The following is a 21695-nucleotide window of genomic DNA, read 5'->3' as shown; positions in this document are numbered from 1 at the left end:
GGGTCCTTATTTTATAAGAAACTCGTAAGGAAGATTACTATACTCTATTTCCTTTTTTGTGAGAGCACAGTGCCTCATTATTTATGCAGAAGTAGCATAAATATAGGGTGAGTCTTCCATTTTTCTACATGTAACAAAATGATGAACCAGGCTGTTTTTACCAATTTTAAGTGGACAAGTCCTGTATGGTCTCAAATACAATCGTCGTAAAATTCGGAACAATGGTTTCGAGTTCATTTTTATGAGAAACGGGTTGCCAGTGTCGTCCCGACTATGGATATTGATTTTAATTTTTAAGTTAAATAATTATCTGTTATGAAAAATTTATAAATAATGTTGGATTTTATCTATTACCTATTAGATAAAGATTTTTAGAAAATGTATGGTTGGTAGGTATAACCTATATTTATTAAATTAACAAGAAACATTTCTTAAAAGCGAAAAAGCCTCATTATAAAACTATGGCAAATAAAATGAAATATAAACATTTGATTACTACCGCAATTTGATTGTTTTTTAAATGTTTAAAAAATTGTTGTAAAATTTCATTTTTTTAATACCAACCAATAAAAAATGCAACTCTCCAAACATATCTTGTCATTTATAAGAAAGGTACATAAATATAAGGATCTTTTAATTTATTAACCATATTTACATATATTACAATAAAAATATTTACGAAATATACAAAAAAAAATCAATTTATAAATCACACATTTCATTACTCTCATCGCTTTCATCCGAATCAGACATTCTCACTGTTATAACTAAGGGTTCGACAGTTTCTTCTAGAAGATTATCCAGGGTCCACATCTTTTCTTCTTCTTTTATAGCATGATTCACAGCATTGCTCCAGTTTTCTTGGGTAACGTTATCCACTTGCTTTCAGAAGTTCTCTCACATCTTTCAATTTAAAGGTTTTATTATTTCTAGCCACAAATCCTTTTACTTGAGCCCAAATTAACTCTATAGGATTTAATTCACAATGGTAAGGTGGCAAACGAAGTACAGTTATATTGTGTTGTTTTGCCATTTCGTCAACAGTCTTTTATATTTTGATTTATTTTCTGTAACTATTGTCAGAAGCTCTGCTTTTACCGCGTCATCTCCAAAAGGTATTTCTTTTTCGGTAAGCCAGTTTTTTATTTCCCCTTTTCGCCAGCAGGATGATGGTAATTTTTCTATTAATCTTGAATGGTAGCTGGCATTGTCCATAACAATAATTGCATTTTCGGGAATTGACTTGATCATTTCGGAAAAATAATCTTCAAAAACATCAGCGTTCATTTCTTCGTGGTAATCCTTAGTTGACTTCGATTCGAATTCAAACAGACCGCCATTTAAAAATCCTTTATAGCTCCCAATATATGTAATTATTAATCTGTGGCCCTAACCAGAAGGAAGCCAGTCAATAAACCTTCTAAAAAAGCCTGACGAGAGCTTCCAACATTTTTATCCTGCCAGCACTTGCTCACAGTGTGTCCTTCGTTAAGCCAGGTTTCATCCAAATAATAAATGTTTCTTCCTTCCTTTCGATACTCCTTAATTTGCCTTAAATACTTTCTTCTCCAACAGCCTATTTCTTCTTTATCTATTAAAATAGATTTTCTATTTCGCTTTTGCCAAGAAAAATTTAATTCGTGTAAAATTTTCCATAATTTTTTTCTTCCCATTTCTGGTACATTTTCGTCTTCCTTTATAAGTGTCAAAATTTTGTCGATAGTTGGGATTTCATTCTTAAAATAAAATGAATGTACTGTCCTCCTGATGATATGCTTTGCTGTCTCATCAACTGGTATCGGCTTACTACCGGCAGTTTTCTTTACACGGTTTTCACTTTTTATGTCACCAAGAAGTCTGTAAATTGTTGCTTTACTTATGCCTGTCATATTGGCATATGTAGAAACTAGATTTCTAACAGTACTTAGAGGCATTTGATGCACAAATGCATCATGTACATTTAGTACTATAGTCCTTGCTTTAAAATCTAAAACACCTTTACCCACTACAGGGCTAAACTTATATAACTACCTGTTTGCACCTATTACCTATAATACTTATACCTCCATATTTACCTACTTAGACAATATCTACTTATAAGGGTTAAAAAGAACTTGTTCATTAGGTACTTAAGTAATTCAAAGAATTTATGGCTAAAATTGGCCTATTTCTTGCACTATTAAATAAACCCAACAAATGAAAACATTCAGGTCTTAATGTACTTGAAAAGTGGGACGCCAATGGTTTACGACCGTTTTATGGCTATCGACCCTTTCGTGTGCTCCAACGGATTAAGAAATAAACTATAGTTTTTTTAAATGGACTATGGTATTTGAATAACATAATTCCTTCGGAAAATTAATATATTTCGAAATATTGAGGAGATGACGTTAAATATTATTAGGAAGCTTAACAGATTAAGTAGAGAGATAAATCGCGTTGTGCCTAATATTTGTAAGAAAATACAACTGTGTGTTGGTGCACAGGGACAACAAGTTGATCATTTAATATAATTTTATTTTAAGATTAATGTTTTTTTTTTGTTAAATTTATTGTTTATTTGAGAAGTTACTTTGAGGGGAGAGAATAGATCCTTAAATTAGAATTAAACACATATAGTAAGCCTTAAATAGTACAATACTGTGAATTAGAACTGGAGTATTTTGTGATTTAAAAAAAATGCAGGAAAAAAATGATTTTTTTAAATGCCTGGAAGAAATAAGAAAAAACTTTAAATGCTTCAAACGGAATGAAAAAACTCATCTTAAAATCTGGAGTAAAAACAACTTTAAAAACCTGGAAGCAAATCAAGATTTCTTCAAATGTCTGGAAGAAACTTTCAAAATTTCAAAGGAAAAAACTGCATATTTTTCAATAAAAAAAATGTTTCTTTGTAGTAACAAGATTTGTCTAAAATATATATTATTATTGTAAGTTTCGTCTCCTTAAATTATCTTCTTTGCAAATGCCAGGCTTCGTCGGAACTAACACTATTAGTTTAGTGCGACGTTTCGCCGGTTTAATTCCAGCTTTCTCAGGCACTGAAATAAAGACATGGATTTACATAACAAAATAGGGAGAAATCCATTTCCTTATCAACAATCTTTGTTCAAACATAAATGCAAAAAAGACAACGCAGTTAAAAGAATTAAAAAAAAAGAAAACATCGAAATCACAAAAAAAAACCAAGCTAGTTCAATCATTAGTTCCTTCTTTAATAGATGAGAAGGTTTGAAAGCAAAAAAAATACTTAAAAAAACAAACTAATTAATTAATTAATTATTTTGTTTTTTTTACTTACTTTAACAAAAATTTTGTTTTCAGTGCCTGAGGAAGCTGAAATTAAACCGGCGAAACGTCGCACTAAACTAATAGTATTTTCTACCGATAATAAGTTCCGACGAATCCTACCATTTGCAAAGAAATATATATTTTTATTTATTTATTTATTTACGGAATCCATTTACAAAAGTGTTACATAGCATGCCCATACAAACATATATATACAGATACAAAACTATCTATAAATCAATGAAAGGTGTAGACGAATTAATTAATTAAAGACCCTATGAAATATTATTTTTTAACTGCCCCTTAAAATTCGTGTAACTGGCTCATTAATACCATAATTGGTATGGTGGAATGGGACTGAAAAAAATATTTCTGATTGTCTATTTACTCTGGAAGGCACCAGAAGTTTAAAACCTTATGCATAAAACATAAGTCGAGTAATGTTCTTCGTCACTCTAGTGTCAATAAGTTCAGGTTATCCCTGACCCACTGATAGTAATACTCCTGTCTCCTGTAACAACATTTAAAAGCAGCCACCCTTAAAAATTTATTTTGAGTCTTTTCAATCTGCTCAAGATGGGCCTAACAAGAGAGCAATAAAGTAATCTAAAAGTAAACAAAGACAAATCAGTTGTAGACCGTTGGATAAAACCCAGCATTTTCATTGCCCTACCGGTCACCTGATTGATGTGACTTTTAAAAGACAACTTGGAGTCAATTTATTTCGTTCTTTAATCTCTAGTGGTTTGTGAGATATTCGAGTTTTAGTGGAAGTGTGTTCCTGTATAAGTCAACCGGACTAAAAGTCAAATATATTGAAAATTACTGCCTGCACCCTCGGCAATATTTGTAGAGTATCTTTTTCTCAATGTAAGGCAACTTAATTTATATCTTAAGTGATTTTTGAATTAGTTGAGTCTTAGTGGCAGTATATCCCTGGGGCTAGGAGTGAAATATCTTAAAAATTAATGCCTGCACTGTCTAATCTTTTATTAGTAAGGAATCATTCATGAACATAAAGACAAATTTTACAATGATAAACACATTGAGAATTGTTCTAAGTTAAACCGTTTTAATCTAGACTACCGATTCTAGATAGTTTATTTATCATTATGGAATAACCTACTTTATCAAACGCCTTAGTAAAATCACTTTTAATAGATCGAGTTGATAAAGTTGTTCCAGAATGGTCTGACCTCTAACTAGAATAAAAATATTTATATAGTAATTTTTCAAATAGCTTGGTAAAAATATTGAGTTATGAATGATGAATATTTACTTTTTTTTTGACTATGTATTCTTGAAAATACGTACACTTAAAAAACTGAGACTATTGTCTCTGTCTATATATTTAGGAAAATATTCTATGTTAAACGAAACTATCGGATTTTGACAGGAATAATCGTTTTAATATCTATAGCACCAGAAGATAATAAATAAAAATCATTGTTATATGTAAATATTGGTATAGTTTGTTGTTTGTTTGTTGGTTTTATGCTACATTGTTTATTTTATAAAGAAAAGCAATAGGGTTTTTTTGCTTAGAAAAAGTAATCTTATGACATTCATTGATATTAAGGGACATTCTATTCAAGTGGCACCAATCAAAAAACAAATTAAGGTCTTTTTGCGGGAGCCCAGCATCCATCATAAAGGGATGTGATAAGCCTAAATAGGTTCACATCATCAGCGAACATTAGCACACGACAATTTTCAAGTTTCCAAACTAAATCAAGCAAAAAGATGCAAAACAAAACAAAACTTAAATTAAAACTACAGTGAAAGTCGCTTATAGCGACGGTGAAGGGACCACGAAAATTACGTCGCTATATCCGACCTTCGTTATATACGACCTGTTTTTTTTTCTAGCAAATTAATAAAAGATAGACTTTACGATAGCCAGAAGAAATAAAATTCGCTATCCAATTTGTTTAAAACAATTTATTAACCACTAATTTACAAATTCACAACATTTAACAGATACATATGTATGTATGTAGTACCTACACTTTCTCCAGTTTTAAGACTTGAAATAATCTGTGATTTTACTCTGTTTCTTTGTTCGAGTATCATAATAGATGAATTCATTTTTTTTCTCTAACTAATTAACATGGTTTACCAATATTTCGTCCGATGAATAGTTATACAAAACAAACTTTTTAATAGTATTAGTGGCTTGAAGAGCTTCAGCTGCAGATGGAGGTTGAAATTCTTCTCCTTCTAAACCCTCATCTTCGCTTTCCTCTTTGTCCTGAGAGAAGGATAAGATGTCGTCTACAATTTGTTCTTCACTTAGATTGTCGCATACTTCCAAACTATTTTCTGCATGTAAGAACTCGGTCCATTGATCATCTGACAATGCAGCAGACTTTTTTATTACAGCCAGCGGAACCTCATCTTCCTCTTCAAAATTAACATTAATTAATTTAGCCAGTGGAATGTCATCTTCTTCATCAAAACTATAATTTCTAACATCCTCACTTTCTATGAAGCCTCCATGTCTAAAACAGTTGGCAATTGTTTTTGATGAAACTCTATCCCATGCTTTAGCGATCATTGATACTGCATCTAAAAGGTTAATACAACACTCTTTGCCGTGTTCAGCATTTTCTATGATTTTCATTAAGTGAAACTTTTTAAAATGCACTTTTAATGATCGAATAATCCCTTGGTCGATTGGCTGCAGAACAGAGGTAGTGTTTGCTGGCAAAAACTCGAGTTTTATGTTTTTTAAATTATCAACTTTCGGATGAGCGGGACAGCTCTCTACTAAAAGTAAAATTTTCTTCTTGGTCTTCACCAACTTTGCATCCCATTCACGAAGAATACTGATAAATAAATCAAAAGTCATCCAGACCTTTTTCTTGGACTTGTACACGACAGGTAATGTCTTGATATGTTTGGAACATCGTGGATTTCTCGACTTGTCGATCACAATAAGTTTAGGTTTATCCGATCCTGTCATATTGGTAGCAACTAAGACCGTAATTCGTTCCTTTGATAATTTTCCGCCGGTACAAGTTTCACCCTTGAATTTTAATGTCTTATCTGGGTTCAGTTTATAAAAAAAGTCCTGTCTCGTCGGCATTATATATTTCGTCATCCTTATATCCTTTTCGTATTTCAGGCCAGACAGTTGTTAACCAGTTTTCACGTACTCCTTAAGGCACACTGGCAGCTTCGCCACTTATTTTCCCAAACACTATTTTATGTCTTTGACGAAAACGCTTAATCCAACTTTCAGAACATTTAAAGTCCACTTTACCCATAATTCTTCCAAAATCATTTGCTTTTGCCTGTAATATTGGACCGCTTATGGGAGCTCCACGATTTCGCTGAATTTTGAACCACTTGAGTAAGGCTTGATCGATATCTGGGTGTTGAGATAACTTGAGTTTTTCTTGCCTAATAAATTTTCGTTGAACGCTTCTTTAATTTTATCCTTGTTCTTCAAAATTGTGGATACACTTGAGTGAGATAAATCAAATTCAGTAGCTACAGTAGCATTACTTTCACCAGATTCAAGTCTTGTGATAATAAGACCTTTTTCTTCAATTGAAAGAACTTTTTTTTTCTTTGACACCGAAGCCATTGTACAATGTTTTTAATCACAAAAACACAATCAAAGCACATACGAAGGTAAAACAACAATAAAAAGCAACATCAACCCTTTGTAGGACTTGTTAATCCACGCTGGACTGGAATAAACTACGCACAATACGTTTACGTCTATCATGCAGATGTTCAGAAATAGAGTATTCCCCGAAAACAACTCCTGTATTTCACAGCGGCGAGTCGTTGCTCGTCGGTTGTCGCAGTAACCGGTCTAAAAAATCCAAATTCAGTGAAATAAAGTCGCTAAAATCGACTTCGTCACTATAACCGACGACGCTATAGCCGGACTGTTTTACTATTGAAAATATAGAAATCCAACCAAGATACGGGCGTTTGGTCGTTATATGCGACATTTCGTTATAAGCTACGTCGTTATTGGCGACTTTCACTATATATTATTTTAAGACAAATAAAAACATTGTTTAAAGATAAGATATCTGATCAAAATTGCAGTATTCCCTTACCTCCAGTGTGATATGACCCTCCAACTTATTAACAATAGTGGCAATAGCGCTGAGAACCTCGGGTTCCCTGCCGGAAGGCACGATACACCGCTGATAATCCAACAAAATGGCGTCCAAAAATGGCGGAATGAAATTCTCCAGGACCATTTTTTTGTCGTGCGACCGCGAGATCCAATCGGAAATGAGTTTTAAAGTCTCCTTCTTTACCACCCGCATCGCTTTGATCAGGGGCTGTTTCGTTACGCCTTCCCCGTTCAGTGTTATGGCTGCCGTGATGTTTTCCGACATAACCTTAGAAAAGAATATTTTAAGTGTTTTTTTTTTCGTTGCATAAATGAGCAAATACCTTGTAAACATTTAACATGTCCAAGTAGATCCTGCCTAGTTGCAGTACGTAAGCGTGATTAAGAGCTTTACAGGCCCTTACGTTCGTCTTAAGTATACTAGCGAGCTGCTTGACGATTTCGATTTCTTTTAGGATGTCCACGTTTTTACTGGCCTGGCTGATTATGTCGTCCCAAACCTGGAAATTTATTTTTTCCTCAGTCTGGTCACATTTTTTAAAGTTATTATTATATCAATCTTAACTGTATCTGCTTGTTAAAGTGAATTTTAGATGAATATTTCGAAAGTTACTTGGAATTATTAAAAGTATTAGAAAAATTAGTTGGAATGCTAAAATGGAAGATAAAAAACATCCCTAGTGATTTTTTTAGATATGTTTTAGATATGATATAATATATGCTGGGTGAGTAAATGGATCTATAAAAAAACCCCTTTAAACTGGTCGATGTTTTTTGACCAATTTTTCCGAAAATCTACCATTCTCGAGATAAATGAAATCCAAAAAACTTCGAGTTTTTTCAAAAAGTCAGTACACTTCGACCCCACATTTTTAAAGTTAGTTTTCTTGAAGTCCTTAATGTTTGTCGCAAAAAAAAGCTTTGGGTTATTTTTTTCGTCAAAACGGCACATTTCTTCGACAGATTTACTGTACTATAAAAAGGTTTTGGGAGTATTTTTATTTATTATGCGAAATGCCTGGGAGTCGTAAAAAATGAGTCCAGAAAAAAATTGTGTCAATGTCCGGAATGTCTAAACATTACTTCAGAGACCTAAAAAACGTGAAAAATTGTTTCAAACCTTTAAAAATCATAAAGGACTATTTGAAATGCCTGGGAGTCGCAGAAAATGCCTCCAGAAGCCTGGAAAACAAGAAAAATTATTTTATATTTCAGGAAGGCACAACAAAATGTCCGGAATGTTTAAAAATGACTCCCGATACCTGAAAAACGTGAAAAATTGTTTCAAATCTTTGAAAGTCATAAACTACGTCAAATGCCTGGAATAAACTGGAAAAACCAGTTCAATTACCAAAAACTCATAAAAAATTTGTTTAAATCTTTGGAAATCAAAAAATGACTTGAAAAGCCTGGAATAAAATTTACAAAAATTATACACACACAGTGCCAATTGATCCAGTCGGTTGTGTTTTAACCTTTTTAAGATCTGATGATGCTCTTTCGAGACCGAAACTTTGTGTTGCATGACTTCAAGTTTATTTCTTTCAAGGAAACTAAGGTAAGCAAAATATATATCCACAATAAATGAATCTTGATAGAACTAAAACTCAAACAATACCTTTTTTAGCTATAACATCTTTAAACTATAACATGTTTTCTACCTCAGCAATGTGACGTTTTGATAAATTTTAATTGTGAATCCAATATAAGACCCAAATTGCGAGCCACGTCCACATACTGAAGCGGAATATGACTAATATAAATATTTATATTATTTATCAAAAAAGCAACCTTACTCTTACAGATAGAACCTTAATCTTGCAGACAACATCACGTTAGATTTAGTGGAGTTTAAATTCAAATGATGTTCTAATGATAAATGTCAAATTTATGAAAGTTCATTATTAGCAAGCAACTTCAATGAAGTTATTAGGGTCAAATGAAAAGCATCAGCATAGACAAAAATCTTGCAATATTTTGAATATACGATCTTATATACAGTTTAAAACATGTTCAAGGGTCTTAAACCAGATTTTAATTTTGTAATATGTTATAAAAATTTATGTATTTTTTAATCATATGTTACAAATTTATTAGCCCCTTTTAATTTCTTAAACACTTTATAAGTGACAAAAAAGATTTACGCTTTCTCCCTATTGTAGAGCCTTGAAGACAAATTGAATATGATTCAAACCATCCATAGTTTTCCTTAGTACTTGACAAATTTACCCACAAAACACCACGTCAAACTCACAATTTTTCAGTCACAAATTTACAATAATTATATTTTAATACATACCTGATTGGGTAGTAGCATATATTTCTCGATCAACGCCTCCTGGGTAGGATGGTCAACTTGCACAGAAATCATATAACCAACCGCCTCGTAAAATGTATGCACCTGCTGCTGCTGTAGATCACAAATAATCGTAGAAATCGAACCGAGAATATCCTCGATAAAAGGACACGCCTCCCCAATCTGGGTGGTGACGAAATGCCGTCTGCATTTCATAGCGATCTTTATAAAAGTGTCGCAGGCCATGTCCTGTACACCGTCGTGCGTTTCGTGCATAAATTCGAACAGTTTGTTCACGACGGTTTTTAGGAATTTCCAATGTGCCCGTAGGAATCGCGGGTATTGTCCCACGACGTACATTATATTCGAGGCGATGATCGCTTTGTTGTCTTTGCCTCTTTTGTGCTCACAGAGGAGGAGGAGATCTTTGATTACTGTTACCAGGAAGCGTTTTTCGTCTTCTTCATGCATTGCTCCTAGAAATACATTTTATATGTCAATGGGGTCTAAGAAAACTATACTTTTTATTTCCAAACTAACTTTCCAGAAATAATAATCATCCCTTCTTTTTATAGTGGGCTGACTTTCAAATTTCACTTAGAAAATATACCCATGAGAGGCGATACAGATTGTTGGAACGACTTGTTCGCATATTAGTGATACTAAATCAATAATATTGGGAGGCAATTCATATGAGTAACTTAATTATATTAAATTCTGGTAGTATAAGGTTGGTAGCCCCAGGTAAACTCAAATCTTGCATTGATTTGACCTTAATAACAGCAAATATAAATATGTGCTTGGAGGCACCTACGTTTAGCAATATAAATAGAATATATCTTTTTTTTATTTTTGGATACTGCGGCATCCTTGTCAATAAAAGAAAATAAACTTTTTGTTTCCACTAGAAGCGATAAACCTCCCTGGTGGGATAATAAGTGCAATGAAATGATTAAACAATGTTTGTATAAGCAAATATTTACAAATTTCAAAAACTTGGAAAATTTGTCTAATTGTTTAGCATGTAAGGCCATTATGGCAAAAACAAAGAGATTTTTTTTAAATAAAGAGCAAAATCATTGGAGGAATTATTGCTTAAAACTTAATAAAGATACACCTATTTCAAGATATGGACAAAGATTAAGAGATTCAAAAATAATAATAAAAAATAAATTTCCAAATGAGGACTTGGATAGAAATTGCTTATAAAATTTAACTTTTTCTATGGCTATTCCAATTCGGTCTGTTAATAAATTATTTCTAAATAAAATTAATTCATCCTAAATGAGTTTCATAGAGCTATTAAAAATCATGATCATGCAGCACCAGGTCTAGATAATGTGGATCCTATGATTTTTGGTTTTGAGCCAAGAAATTTTTATTTAACGTTTTAGTAGTGTTAATTCACAAACCCAGAAAAGACCCTAACCTAAGCAACTCATAAAGCCCGATAAGCTTATCCTCTTGTATTCTAACAATATTTGACCGTTTAATAAAATTTAGATTTAGACTTTCCTTACATACAGTTGGGCTTGACAAAAAATGGAACTAAATCCGCACTTTTTATAAATTTTCATAGCGCATATGATCATGTAGTATTCAGTGTTTTGTAGCTAAAACTAGATTTATTGAAATTGCCAACTATTACTACAATCATCATAATCTATTTTCTCATTGATATATTTATGTCAAAACTCAAACAAATCATGAGAAAATTGGCTCAAGGATAACAAGTATTGGCATTCCGCAAGGCTCAGTTTTAAGTCCACTGGTTTTTACTCTTTTATGCTATGGATTTACATATTTGGGATAGGGAAATTTATCAAAATCATTATCAACGCAGTTTCAGTATTAAATAGCTAGACATACTTAAGAGTTATTCTTGATAGAAAATTATTGTGGATGGAACATATTGAAAATGTAACGGAGAAGGGAAATACAATGTCACAAAAAGGTAATATTAACTAGAATGAGCAACATCCAGTAGATACAAATGCCTACTTGTATTGACAGATTCTCTTTTGGTATTGCGAAAGATAAAGAGATTTAGTTACCGAAAAGAAGCAATTCCCATTATATAAATACCACTATGTGATTACTATCAAATTAGCCTTCCTGTAATATTAAGTTTATTTGGGTAAAGGGACATAGCAGGAAACAATAAAGCAGACAAAATAGTTAATGCTGCTGAATCTTTAAAATCTCAGTTTAGTGCAAGCCCCATATTATTGGACAGTGTAATTAAAAATTTACATGAGAGATGGAAAAATGAGTCTTTAAAGCTATGAAAGAAAAAAGCTATGGCTTTCTACTTCTTTAAATTTCCATCTATTATTCTATTAAATGTATGTTCTAGATTAATACATACTAGGTCATACCATGTCAGCAAGCTTGCTTATTAGTTGGATTGGATTGCAAAGATGCTTATTGGTGCATATCAACTAGCAACGCAAACAAAAGGTGCTGAACTTCTCAGGTGATAAATAAAATTATGCAAAAAAAATACAACAAAGTAAAGTTAGCAAAGATAAATTATAATGCCAAAAACTCATGTCAAATCCAAAAACCCAGCGAAACAGGTTTGGAGTACAGTTAATGATGAAATCGGCAAAATTTTTTTTAAAACCAATTGGTCTCTCCATTGATGGAAAGGAAGTATCTGACCAACAGACACTGGCAGATACATTTTGATGCTAGTTTTCAACAGTAGGTCAAAACCAAATCAGAGGTCATTTTTCTAATAATTTGCTCTCTACTCTAACCTCAATCCATATTCCTAGAGGCAATTAATAGAGGAAAAGTACTAGGAGTAATAAAGAATCTTAAAAAGTAAGTCACCTATTGGAATTGACTTAACATCAATAAAAATCATCACTATATTTAACTATTATTAACACTCTGAATCAGACATTTAATGAATCCAAACTATATCATTTGGGAATTACAGGATATTGTCTATGAAAACTAATATATTTTTTAACCAAAAGTAAGATGCTGGTAAATCGAATGGATAAATCTGACCTTTAAAACATAGGTGCTCTACAAGGATCCATTCCTGCACCATCACTTATCTACTATTCAATCATGTTTTAGGAGTACCAGGTATCATCCTAAAGTTTGTCAATTCAGAAAATTAATGTGTTATGCTACTGCATCAAAGATTGGTACTCAACTAACCAACTTATCCTATGAAGAAAATACTGCTAATAACATTTCTACAAAAAATTTTCTGAGTGCTCTCATGAAGTCTTTAAGGAGCATAAAATACTGACAATAACATATTCATATATAAATATATTGTAAATATAAGTGCTTGCTATATGGATGCAATAATACAGCTATATTTATTAAGTGCAATGAGCTGCACAGAAATTACAAAAAATTCCAATGCCCTTGTATTACCAAGGCATAAAAAGTGTGAAAACACTTGTGAAAAAATTGACACTGTGAAAAGTCTTGCCACTATGCATTGTTTAACCATTTTAAAAGCAGACTTGAAATGTTTCTTAACAAAAAGTCATTTTATAATCATAAGAAATATTTTGCTTAAATATAATAATTTTGATTTTTTATATGACTGCTCTCTTTCTCTTAGTTGTAAGGCCTATCCTTGTTTTTATCCATTTTAACTTTATCTAACTGTCAAAAATGTTTGTTAGAATGTATGTACTGTAATATTAGTATTTATGATTTTATTAATTTTGGTCTAATTATGTTTTATGAATTTTAATTGAATTGATTTATGACTATCATTTATAAATAGAGTATAGTCTCCTTAAGGATTTTAACTTTCTTCAGTTTTCATCAGTTAATAAACTGTATTTTTGTATATGTACTTTATGCTAAGAAAATAAAATAACAACAATAACTATGATGCTGACAAATTTTAAAAATTGTATTCTTCATACAACTTACCTGAAATGCTTCCAATAGCCCAGCAAAGAGTATTCAAGTTCTTCCAAGACCACTCGGTGCCGTCGACTTGATTTTGTAGCTTCGTGGTCATGATCCTTTCTGTATTGGCATAGTCCAAGTGAGTTAGATAGACCAAAGTTTCCCGCATATTTTTATACAAATTGATCGAATCGGTGTCTTTCATGAATTCACGCACGACTTCTCCGTTATCGTTTTCCACCACTAAAACTTCCTCCGGCTTGGCCATTCTCGAGATCATTATGTATCGAACTTTGTTTAGGACCTATGAATGGAAATAATAACTTGAAGATGTAAGTCGAAGATAATTCCTAGATAAAAATAAGATAATTTTTGTATGACTTGTATTTTTAGATAGTGCAATTAATGGTGTTTTAAATGGTACATAATCACCTAATAGCTTTGATTTCAAAATCTTTTTAAAAATTGTCTTTTTGGTTCACTTTAATTGAATAGGACCAGAAAAAAAACATCAATAGAGCTAGAAAAGATTACAGATGAATGGAAGCTTTGTACAATAACACTGCTATTGAAAAAGGGAAACAGACAAAAGAAGATTAGCATCCAATCAGTCTCATGTTGTAAAAGGCATGGAAAAGATATCCAAGAATTAACGACCTTCTTTCTAGAGAATAATTGAATACCATCGCAGCATAGATTTATATGTAAACGTCCCACTGCAACAAACTTAATAGAATGTCTAAATGATTGGACTAAAACTTAAGATAGTGGTCAACCAATATACTGGGACTAGGAGAAGGCATTTGACAAGGTCCCACAACTTATTATTAAAATTCAAACACTTTGTAGACGAAACCTACTGAACATATTTGCTGATATGCTAACAAGCAGACACTACCAAGTAAAAGTGAATGAAATCATATCAGAGGAACATCTTATAAAAAGTAAGGTTATCCAGTAGTTAGTGTTGGGACTATTACTGTTTGTCCTGTATCTTATTAATGTTTTTTGCTGATGATAATAAACTATAGGCAAATCCTCTTACTCATGCAGAGCAGCTAATAATAGAATTTCAGATGGTAAAAGTATAGTCAGAGATATGGGGAAAGAAATTTAATGAGTCCAAATGCACAGTGTACTTCTTACTAGAATCTCACCAAACAACCCAAACAAGCAATAAAATATAAAGAGTGTGAATACCTGTTTTTGAGCAGAGTGACCATTACAACATATTTGAAATGGGAAAATCATATTGCAAAAAAGCCAACTATAGAAATATTAGAGAGGAAATATTCAAAGAGTATCAAAAATCTCTCCTGAATTAAAAAAGACTTCTCATACCCAGAGAGATTGCAGAGGTTGCAGCTATTAACTTTGAAGGAAAACAGATTTAGAGTGGCTCTTATAGAGACTTTCAAAATCTTGCACAACAATTCTTTTTAAAATTAGAGGCACTTTTGTTTGAAATTCTATCGGCGGCTTATGTAGTTCTTACAGGAGACTTTAATATCAACTTTAATGATAAAAATTCTGTCTTTATTCTGCGCCTCGATCATCTAATGGGGGCATTTAATATACATATGCATGTAAAAGATTCTACTAGTATAACACAGCCAACAAGCTCCACTATTGTCTATATTTGTTCTAATTTTTCATATGGTTCCATGGAGTGTACAGTCGCAAATTCTGCTTTATCAGACCATGAGTTTATACTATGTAAAACAGCAAATATACAAAAGGAATGTAGTGTATCTGCACAGCGATATGGTCGAATTTTTGGTATTAATAACTTTAATAAGTTTGGTCAACTTTCAGCTCTTCAGTCCTGGAATTCTATTTTCGATTTATCTTCCTTTCACACAAAAATTGTTAAGCTCTTTGATGCTTCCTTTGCAATGATTAAAATCAAACCGAAATCCAAACCTATAAAATCTTGGTTCACGAGGGGTTTGAAAGTATCTTCAAGAAATCTGAGATCTCTTCACACAATAAGAAAGTTCACTGACTCTCCAGTTTTTCATAACTATTGCAATTCTTACCGAGCCTGGTATCGTCGTCTGATAAGAATCTCTAAGCAAACTTATTACTCCAACCGTTTAAGTGGTTCATCTAACAAATATAAGGAGAGTTGGAAAATTATTAATGATATATGTCACAGTTGTGGTAAGCAGTCAAGACAATGCCCTGAAGTCTCTCCCAATGATTTTAATCTAATATTGCTTTACAACTTCAGCAAAATTTGAACCCTTCAGTGGATCCTCTTTCCTTTATGCCAGCCATTCATGTTCCAAATTCCTTCTTCTTTATACCTACAAACCTAAACGAACTCAAGAATATTCTGTATACTGAAAAAAATTCAAAATTCAACTAGAGAAGACAACCTTTCAGCTAAGATTTTTCTCAACCTTCCAGAAACGGCGCTAAAGGCACTGGTTGACGCAATTAACCTTTCTTGGAGCAAGAGGATATTTCCATCTTGCCTAAAATCAGCTAAAGTTATCCCAATTCACAAGGGTGGAGCTCTTGATAATCCTTCCAACTTTCGTCCCATCTCTCTCTTGTCTACTCTATCAAAGGTAATCAAAAAAGTCCAAAAACATCCTCACCAGACTTCAATTTGGCTTCCGTGAAAATACCAGTACCAATGATGCCATGTTTAATTTTTTTCATGAGCTTTACTCCCAGATAAATGATGGTGGAGCTTCGGCGGCAGTTTTTTGTGATTTATCGAAGGCTTTCGATTGTGTTGCCATAGGATTCTGCTGCGGAAGCTTCATCATTATGGATTTCGGGGAGTTTCATCTTCTTGGTTTGCTTCCTATCTGCAAGATCGGCAACAGGTAGGATGCTTGCTTGTAGGATCTAAGTACTCTGATTACCATCCTATCACCTTGGGAGTTCCTCAGGGTTCAGTTTTGGGACCTATACTTTTTCTCCTATACATAAATGATCTTACCAATCTTAATGTACGAGGGAAATTTACTCTATTTGCCGATGATACCACACTTCTCTGGCACAGCACAGACACAGATACTCTGCGAACTACATTAGCAACTGATCTTCAGGCAGTAAATCTCTGGTTTGAATCAAACTTGCTGTCACTAAATCCTCATAAAACCAAATTATTGTGTTTTAAGTGTGCTCTAGACCACGTGCCTTTTTCTAATTCAGTAGTTCAGCAGTTTGATAATACAAAATTTTGGGTATATTCATTGACAGAGAACTCAGATTTGAAGAGCATATCCTCGGTACTTGCAAAAAGGTGTCTGCAGGTTGTTTTGCAGTCAGAGTGGCTACCCTGGAGCTTGGCATGGAGTTTGGAAGATCTGTATATTTTTCATTAATTGAATCCCACCTTAGGTATGCCATTTGCTTCTGGGGTAATGCAGCTGCCTACCTTCTACTGCTGCTTGTTTTACAGAAGCGTGCTGTACGTTACATCTGTGGTGCTAAACCAAGAGATTCCTGTCATCCATTATTTGTTAGGCTGGGCATACACACTGTCTTCTCCCTCAACATTCAGGAAGTGGCCTGCTTACTTTTTGCAAATCGCTTTAAATTTATAACCCCAAATCCAAGATACTTAACGTGTCAAGTGCACGATCTAAATCTTCCAATCCCCTCCTCCACATTAACTAAAAAATCTATTTTCTACAAGGGAATCAAAATTTTCAATCGTTTACCAGGTGGAATCAGGGAGGCAACATGTATTGACACTTTTAAACATAAATTGAAAATACTTTTGACCGAAAAATGTTACTATTCACTGGATGAATACTACGTCGACACATTCTAATTTTCCCTAAGTGTAAGTTTACAGTATTTGAATTTTATTTGAATTGTTTGTGTGGTTAGAATTATTTGCTGTCTTACACTTGAGGGGATAATTATTATGGAATTTAATTTACTTTTTATGTATTTTTTTTCTGCTGTTCTTATGTATTGTTTTCTGATGTTTGTTTTAGAACTCGAGTGTGTATGGGGTGTAGTGGTTAAGTTTAGTGGTAGTAACTTAAGGTAGCTTTGTTTAGAACAATTTTTCTTTGTTAATGCTTTATTTTCTCCCATCAATACAGGTTTGTCCTACAGAATCCACGATATGTCACCCGCCAGCGGAATAATTTGCGGCTTCCCATTCCAACATCTGCCTTGGTAAAGAGATCAATTTTTTATGAAGGTATAAAAATCTTTAACCACCTACCAGAGGACATTAGAGGGGCAAAGTCTCTCATCAAATTTAAGTTTCTCTTGTGGAGATTTCTGAGTGGTCGAGCTTATTACTCTGTGGCTGAATATTTCAACGACAATCAGATTTCAATTAATTAAGGGAGACCTAGCTCTTTTCCTAACCTGTTTGTTTTAAATGTTTTTTTTTTTTTTTTTTTTTTTTTTTTTTTTTAATCCCTAAATGTTGAACTGTACTTAGTTAAGAAAAGTTAGATATAGTTGATTTTATTGATTCAAGAAAGGAAAAAAAAGGAAGAACAAAAAAAGGAAGGCAAAAGGGGAGAAAAAGGAAAAAAAAAGAAAAAAGAAATGTAAATTTTAACTGTTTAACTTTGATTCGTCATTGTAACTTGTATTTTTAAATAAAATTTTAACCTTGTAACTCTGTCTCTTTAGAATTAGGTGAAGCTTTGTTTATAACAATATTTTGTTCAAACAATAAAGCATATTTAAATTTGAATTTGAATAATTCGAAAATCAGGAATAAATTTTACTGGTGAATTGACAATGTCTTATCTTGGCTTAAATTCTTTAATCAACAGAAGGTAAATATGATGTGTGTGTTGCATACGAGACTTTGTATCATTATATGTATTAAGAGTCCTGACTGCCTGGCCACTTTTAAAATTCATGCATCGGCTTGATTTAAAAAATTTTATGTGACCAAATACATTTACATAAAAAAATTGTACTTTCCCTAGATTTAAATTTGTTATTATTGAAACATAGATCTAAGCTGAACCTTGTAAAATGTATCTAACATTAATTGATAATTAAATATACTTTAATTTTGACTGCAGTTCTACCCCAAGATCTCTACATTCATCTTTCTAACAATCATAGAATAGTTATATACAACATTTTTGATTTTAATATAAACAATTAATTTTATGTGTGCAAGTAATTGTTAGACACTTAATTTTATTTAGGATCATTCTATTCATCTCAGACCATACGGCAACAGCATTTGAATCTAGCTGAAGAACATGAGTCTTCAGGGCTTGAAATATAACTAAATAGTTTGAAATCATCATTGAGAAGGACTTTTAGAATATTTAATGCAGTTTATTTATTATTATTAGTGTATTTATTATATAACTCTCACCAGAACTATGGAACTTTTAACCTTCTGTTAAATTTTTTACTGTTTGATCCAAGTATACTCCACAAAAAATATACTTCAGCGTCATTTCTACCTCTGTAAGATCATCCTCAGATCAGATCAACATGTTGACTTATACTATTCTTCTATACTGCTTAACATATGTAATGTCCTGAGGATGATTTTAGAAACTTTGAAAAGTCAACAGATGAACTAAGCGAAAAAACCAAAATACAGGGTTGTTCACTTAAAACTCTCCACATCAAATTTGTTACACTTTGAAAAACATCTACTTGACACCATACATTGACCACTTTTAAGAAAAATTAAATATTTATTTTTGTTTTAGAGTTATTGGTGTGTGGACTTTTAAGTGAAAAACCCTGTACATTGTTGGGCCAGACAAACTTAAATATCAGAAATACATAAATATCAAATACTTGTAAGTCTTACCTCATGATATAATGTTCTCCTAGTACTTTGGGATCCAGACACCACAGGAAAGAACACGGAAGGTGCAGGATAAACATTTCGCAACTGTAGTTCAGCATCCCTGTAAAGCTCCGAGGACAAAGAATTCCAATATTCCAAGCAGATTTTAAAGATTTCCACCTCCTCAACTTCAGATATCAAGACGAGATACCTCAAGGCATTCCTCAGCATTCCATGGCCGTCATTACTTTCAGCAATATTTCCATGTTCTTTCAAGAAAGTGCACAAGAACAGAGCTAAGTTTTGTATGAAATTTTGTTCTTGATCCTGGCCACAAGCATAAGCAGTTTTAATATCTGTTGTTAAAGGCAACATAAGTTCCAGTTGGGTCATAGTTTGATTGAATAGATTTAAGAATTGTTCATCGTAATTGCTGACAGTGACTCCAGCAATTTCTGTTAAGCATTTTAGGGTGACATTCCGGAACATTGGCACAGGTAAAAACTTAAATGTCAATGTGCTTATTAACTTAGTCTCAAAGATGTAACCCAGGGGAATCCAGTTGAGAAACCTTAACAAAGTCTCTAATGTGGCATTAACTAATGGTGGGTTTTGTGAGTTTTCCAGTACGAACTGGCACAAGTGAAATATTGCTGAGAATTCTGCACACATAGTGTCTTTAAGGTGCTTGGCCTTGGTTTGTGTGATTTGACCTGCAGAGAAATCAAAGAGTTCTTCACTGAGCAACTTTAGAATAATCATATTATTCTGGCAAAGACTTTCATTAGTCTTACTGGCACCCACTATGTCTGGTATAAAGCTTTCCCAGTTCTTAGGCCATTCTCTTTTCAAGACCTGCACTAAAATCATATTTAATTTGTTCAGGTAAGTCTTATTAGCCTCCAGTGATTCGGGATCTGAACTAGTTTTAATAATAAGGGAAACAATATATTTCTTAATGCCCTCACACTGGTTTTTAGGCAAAATTTTCCAGCGGGTTTTAATCACTTGCTCCAATATCTGCAGGGCAAAATATTTTGTTTGTTGATTACTTGAGAACTCTAAAATGGTATCCACTCTGGTCCATGCATCGGGGTGTTCCTTTAGTGTTGTTAAAACCTCTTGTGCTATCCTTTGGGTTTCACCATTACCAGTGTACATGGAAACAACCACATTGTCCAGGAGATTGATGTCCAATTTTTGGTTAAAGTCCAGCAATGCAGCTGCAGCTTGCTGCCCTAATGGTAGTGTCGTCATTCTTACTTATTCTCTCACCTTACACACCAAATAATCAAACATACCCCGAGTTCCACAGCTGAAACAAACAAACATGTTTAGATGAGGCACAACCAAATTGGGGGTTACAAAAACAAACCGCCAAACTAACCAAAAAATTAATTAAACGACGATTAATGTACAGAAGCACATGTAAGGCAGGTTTAGGAGCAGCAAGAGGAAGTTTTAAGCATGAAACAACATACCCCCACCATGGTGTTACCATTAGTTGAAAGTTTCTAAAAGAAGTTTCATAAACAACTTTTCGGCATGGTGGTCGCGGGGATAAAAGTGGAAAATTTATGGGAGAAATTGCGGAAAATGCTTGGGGATTGTTTACTTACTGTTAAATCTTTGTTTTTCCTGTTAAAACACCGAAAGAACACAAATTTTACAGTGCCTCAGATAAAAAGCGCAAAAACGACGTTCACATTCGACATATTCGACATTTGCTCGCTGTCAATTCGACCTCCGCGGCATGCTGTAGAGGGCGCGACGATAGAAAGTTACATTTGAATTTTAACTTCGTTTAATGGCCTTTTTATTGAGATGTGCTTCATTATATTCATATTTTCCTTAAGGTTTTATAATTGTTATTAAATAAATATCAAAAGACTTATATACAACGTAGTATTTTATTCTAAAGATCGAAATATATTTCAAACGGTCATTAGTTCTGTTTAATATGTAGAGATGGCGCCACAACCTGAGTAAAGTTGCTGGCGTTTATAAAATCTAAAGGTCATAATATGAAGAAATATAATATGATCTCATCCTTATATATTGTTTCATTTTATATTCAGTGATATTTTCTAAAAAGTTTGCACTACATCTGATAAACAGTATGTAAAGGCTTTTTTTTTCAATTCGTAATTCGTTTAAGAGAGTGACGAAAATGCTTAAGTACACAACACATCTAGAGATGGCGCCACCTTAGTGTCGCAAAATTTGAATTTCGCTTGTAATTTATTTATTTTCTAAGAGAAAAATTCCAATGATAAGATAATTTATACTTAATAGATTAGCAAGTAATTATACTAAATAGATAAATTAAAGAGCAAAACTGTTTTAGGATG

The 21695-nt window shown here is 32.9% G+C and overlaps 1 protein-coding gene across 1 annotated transcript in view; it reads right to left on the bottom strand.

Moving 5' to 3' along the window:
* Window positions 1-21088, bottom strand: part of LOC126741918 (exportin-1) — a 43893-nt gene extending 22805 nt beyond the window's left edge. Inside the window, exons 1-6 of the mRNA XM_050448395.1 lie at window positions 20964-21088; window positions 19366-20659; window positions 13605-13887; window positions 9693-10165; window positions 7717-7893; window positions 7371-7661 (exon numbers count right to left, since the gene is read on the bottom strand). Of these exons, the coding sequence (XP_050304352.1) occupies window positions 7371-7661; window positions 7717-7893; window positions 9693-10165; window positions 13605-13887; window positions 19366-20601 (2460 nt within the window). The 5' untranslated portion in view covers window positions 20602-20659; window positions 20964-21088. The remainder of the gene's footprint in view (window positions 1-7370; window positions 7662-7716; window positions 7894-9692; window positions 10166-13604; window positions 13888-19365; window positions 20660-20963) is intronic.
* Window positions 21089-21695: the final 607 nt, after the last annotated feature.

This window comes from Anthonomus grandis, chromosome 11, assembly GCF_022605725.1.
Source record: "Anthonomus grandis grandis chromosome 11, icAntGran1.3, whole genome shotgun sequence".
In the NCBI taxonomy this organism is placed as follows: domain Eukaryota; kingdom Metazoa; phylum Arthropoda; class Insecta; order Coleoptera; family Curculionidae; genus Anthonomus; species Anthonomus grandis.
Note: the sequence above shows the minus strand (reverse complement) of the source record. Positions and strands in the feature narration are given on the sequence as shown.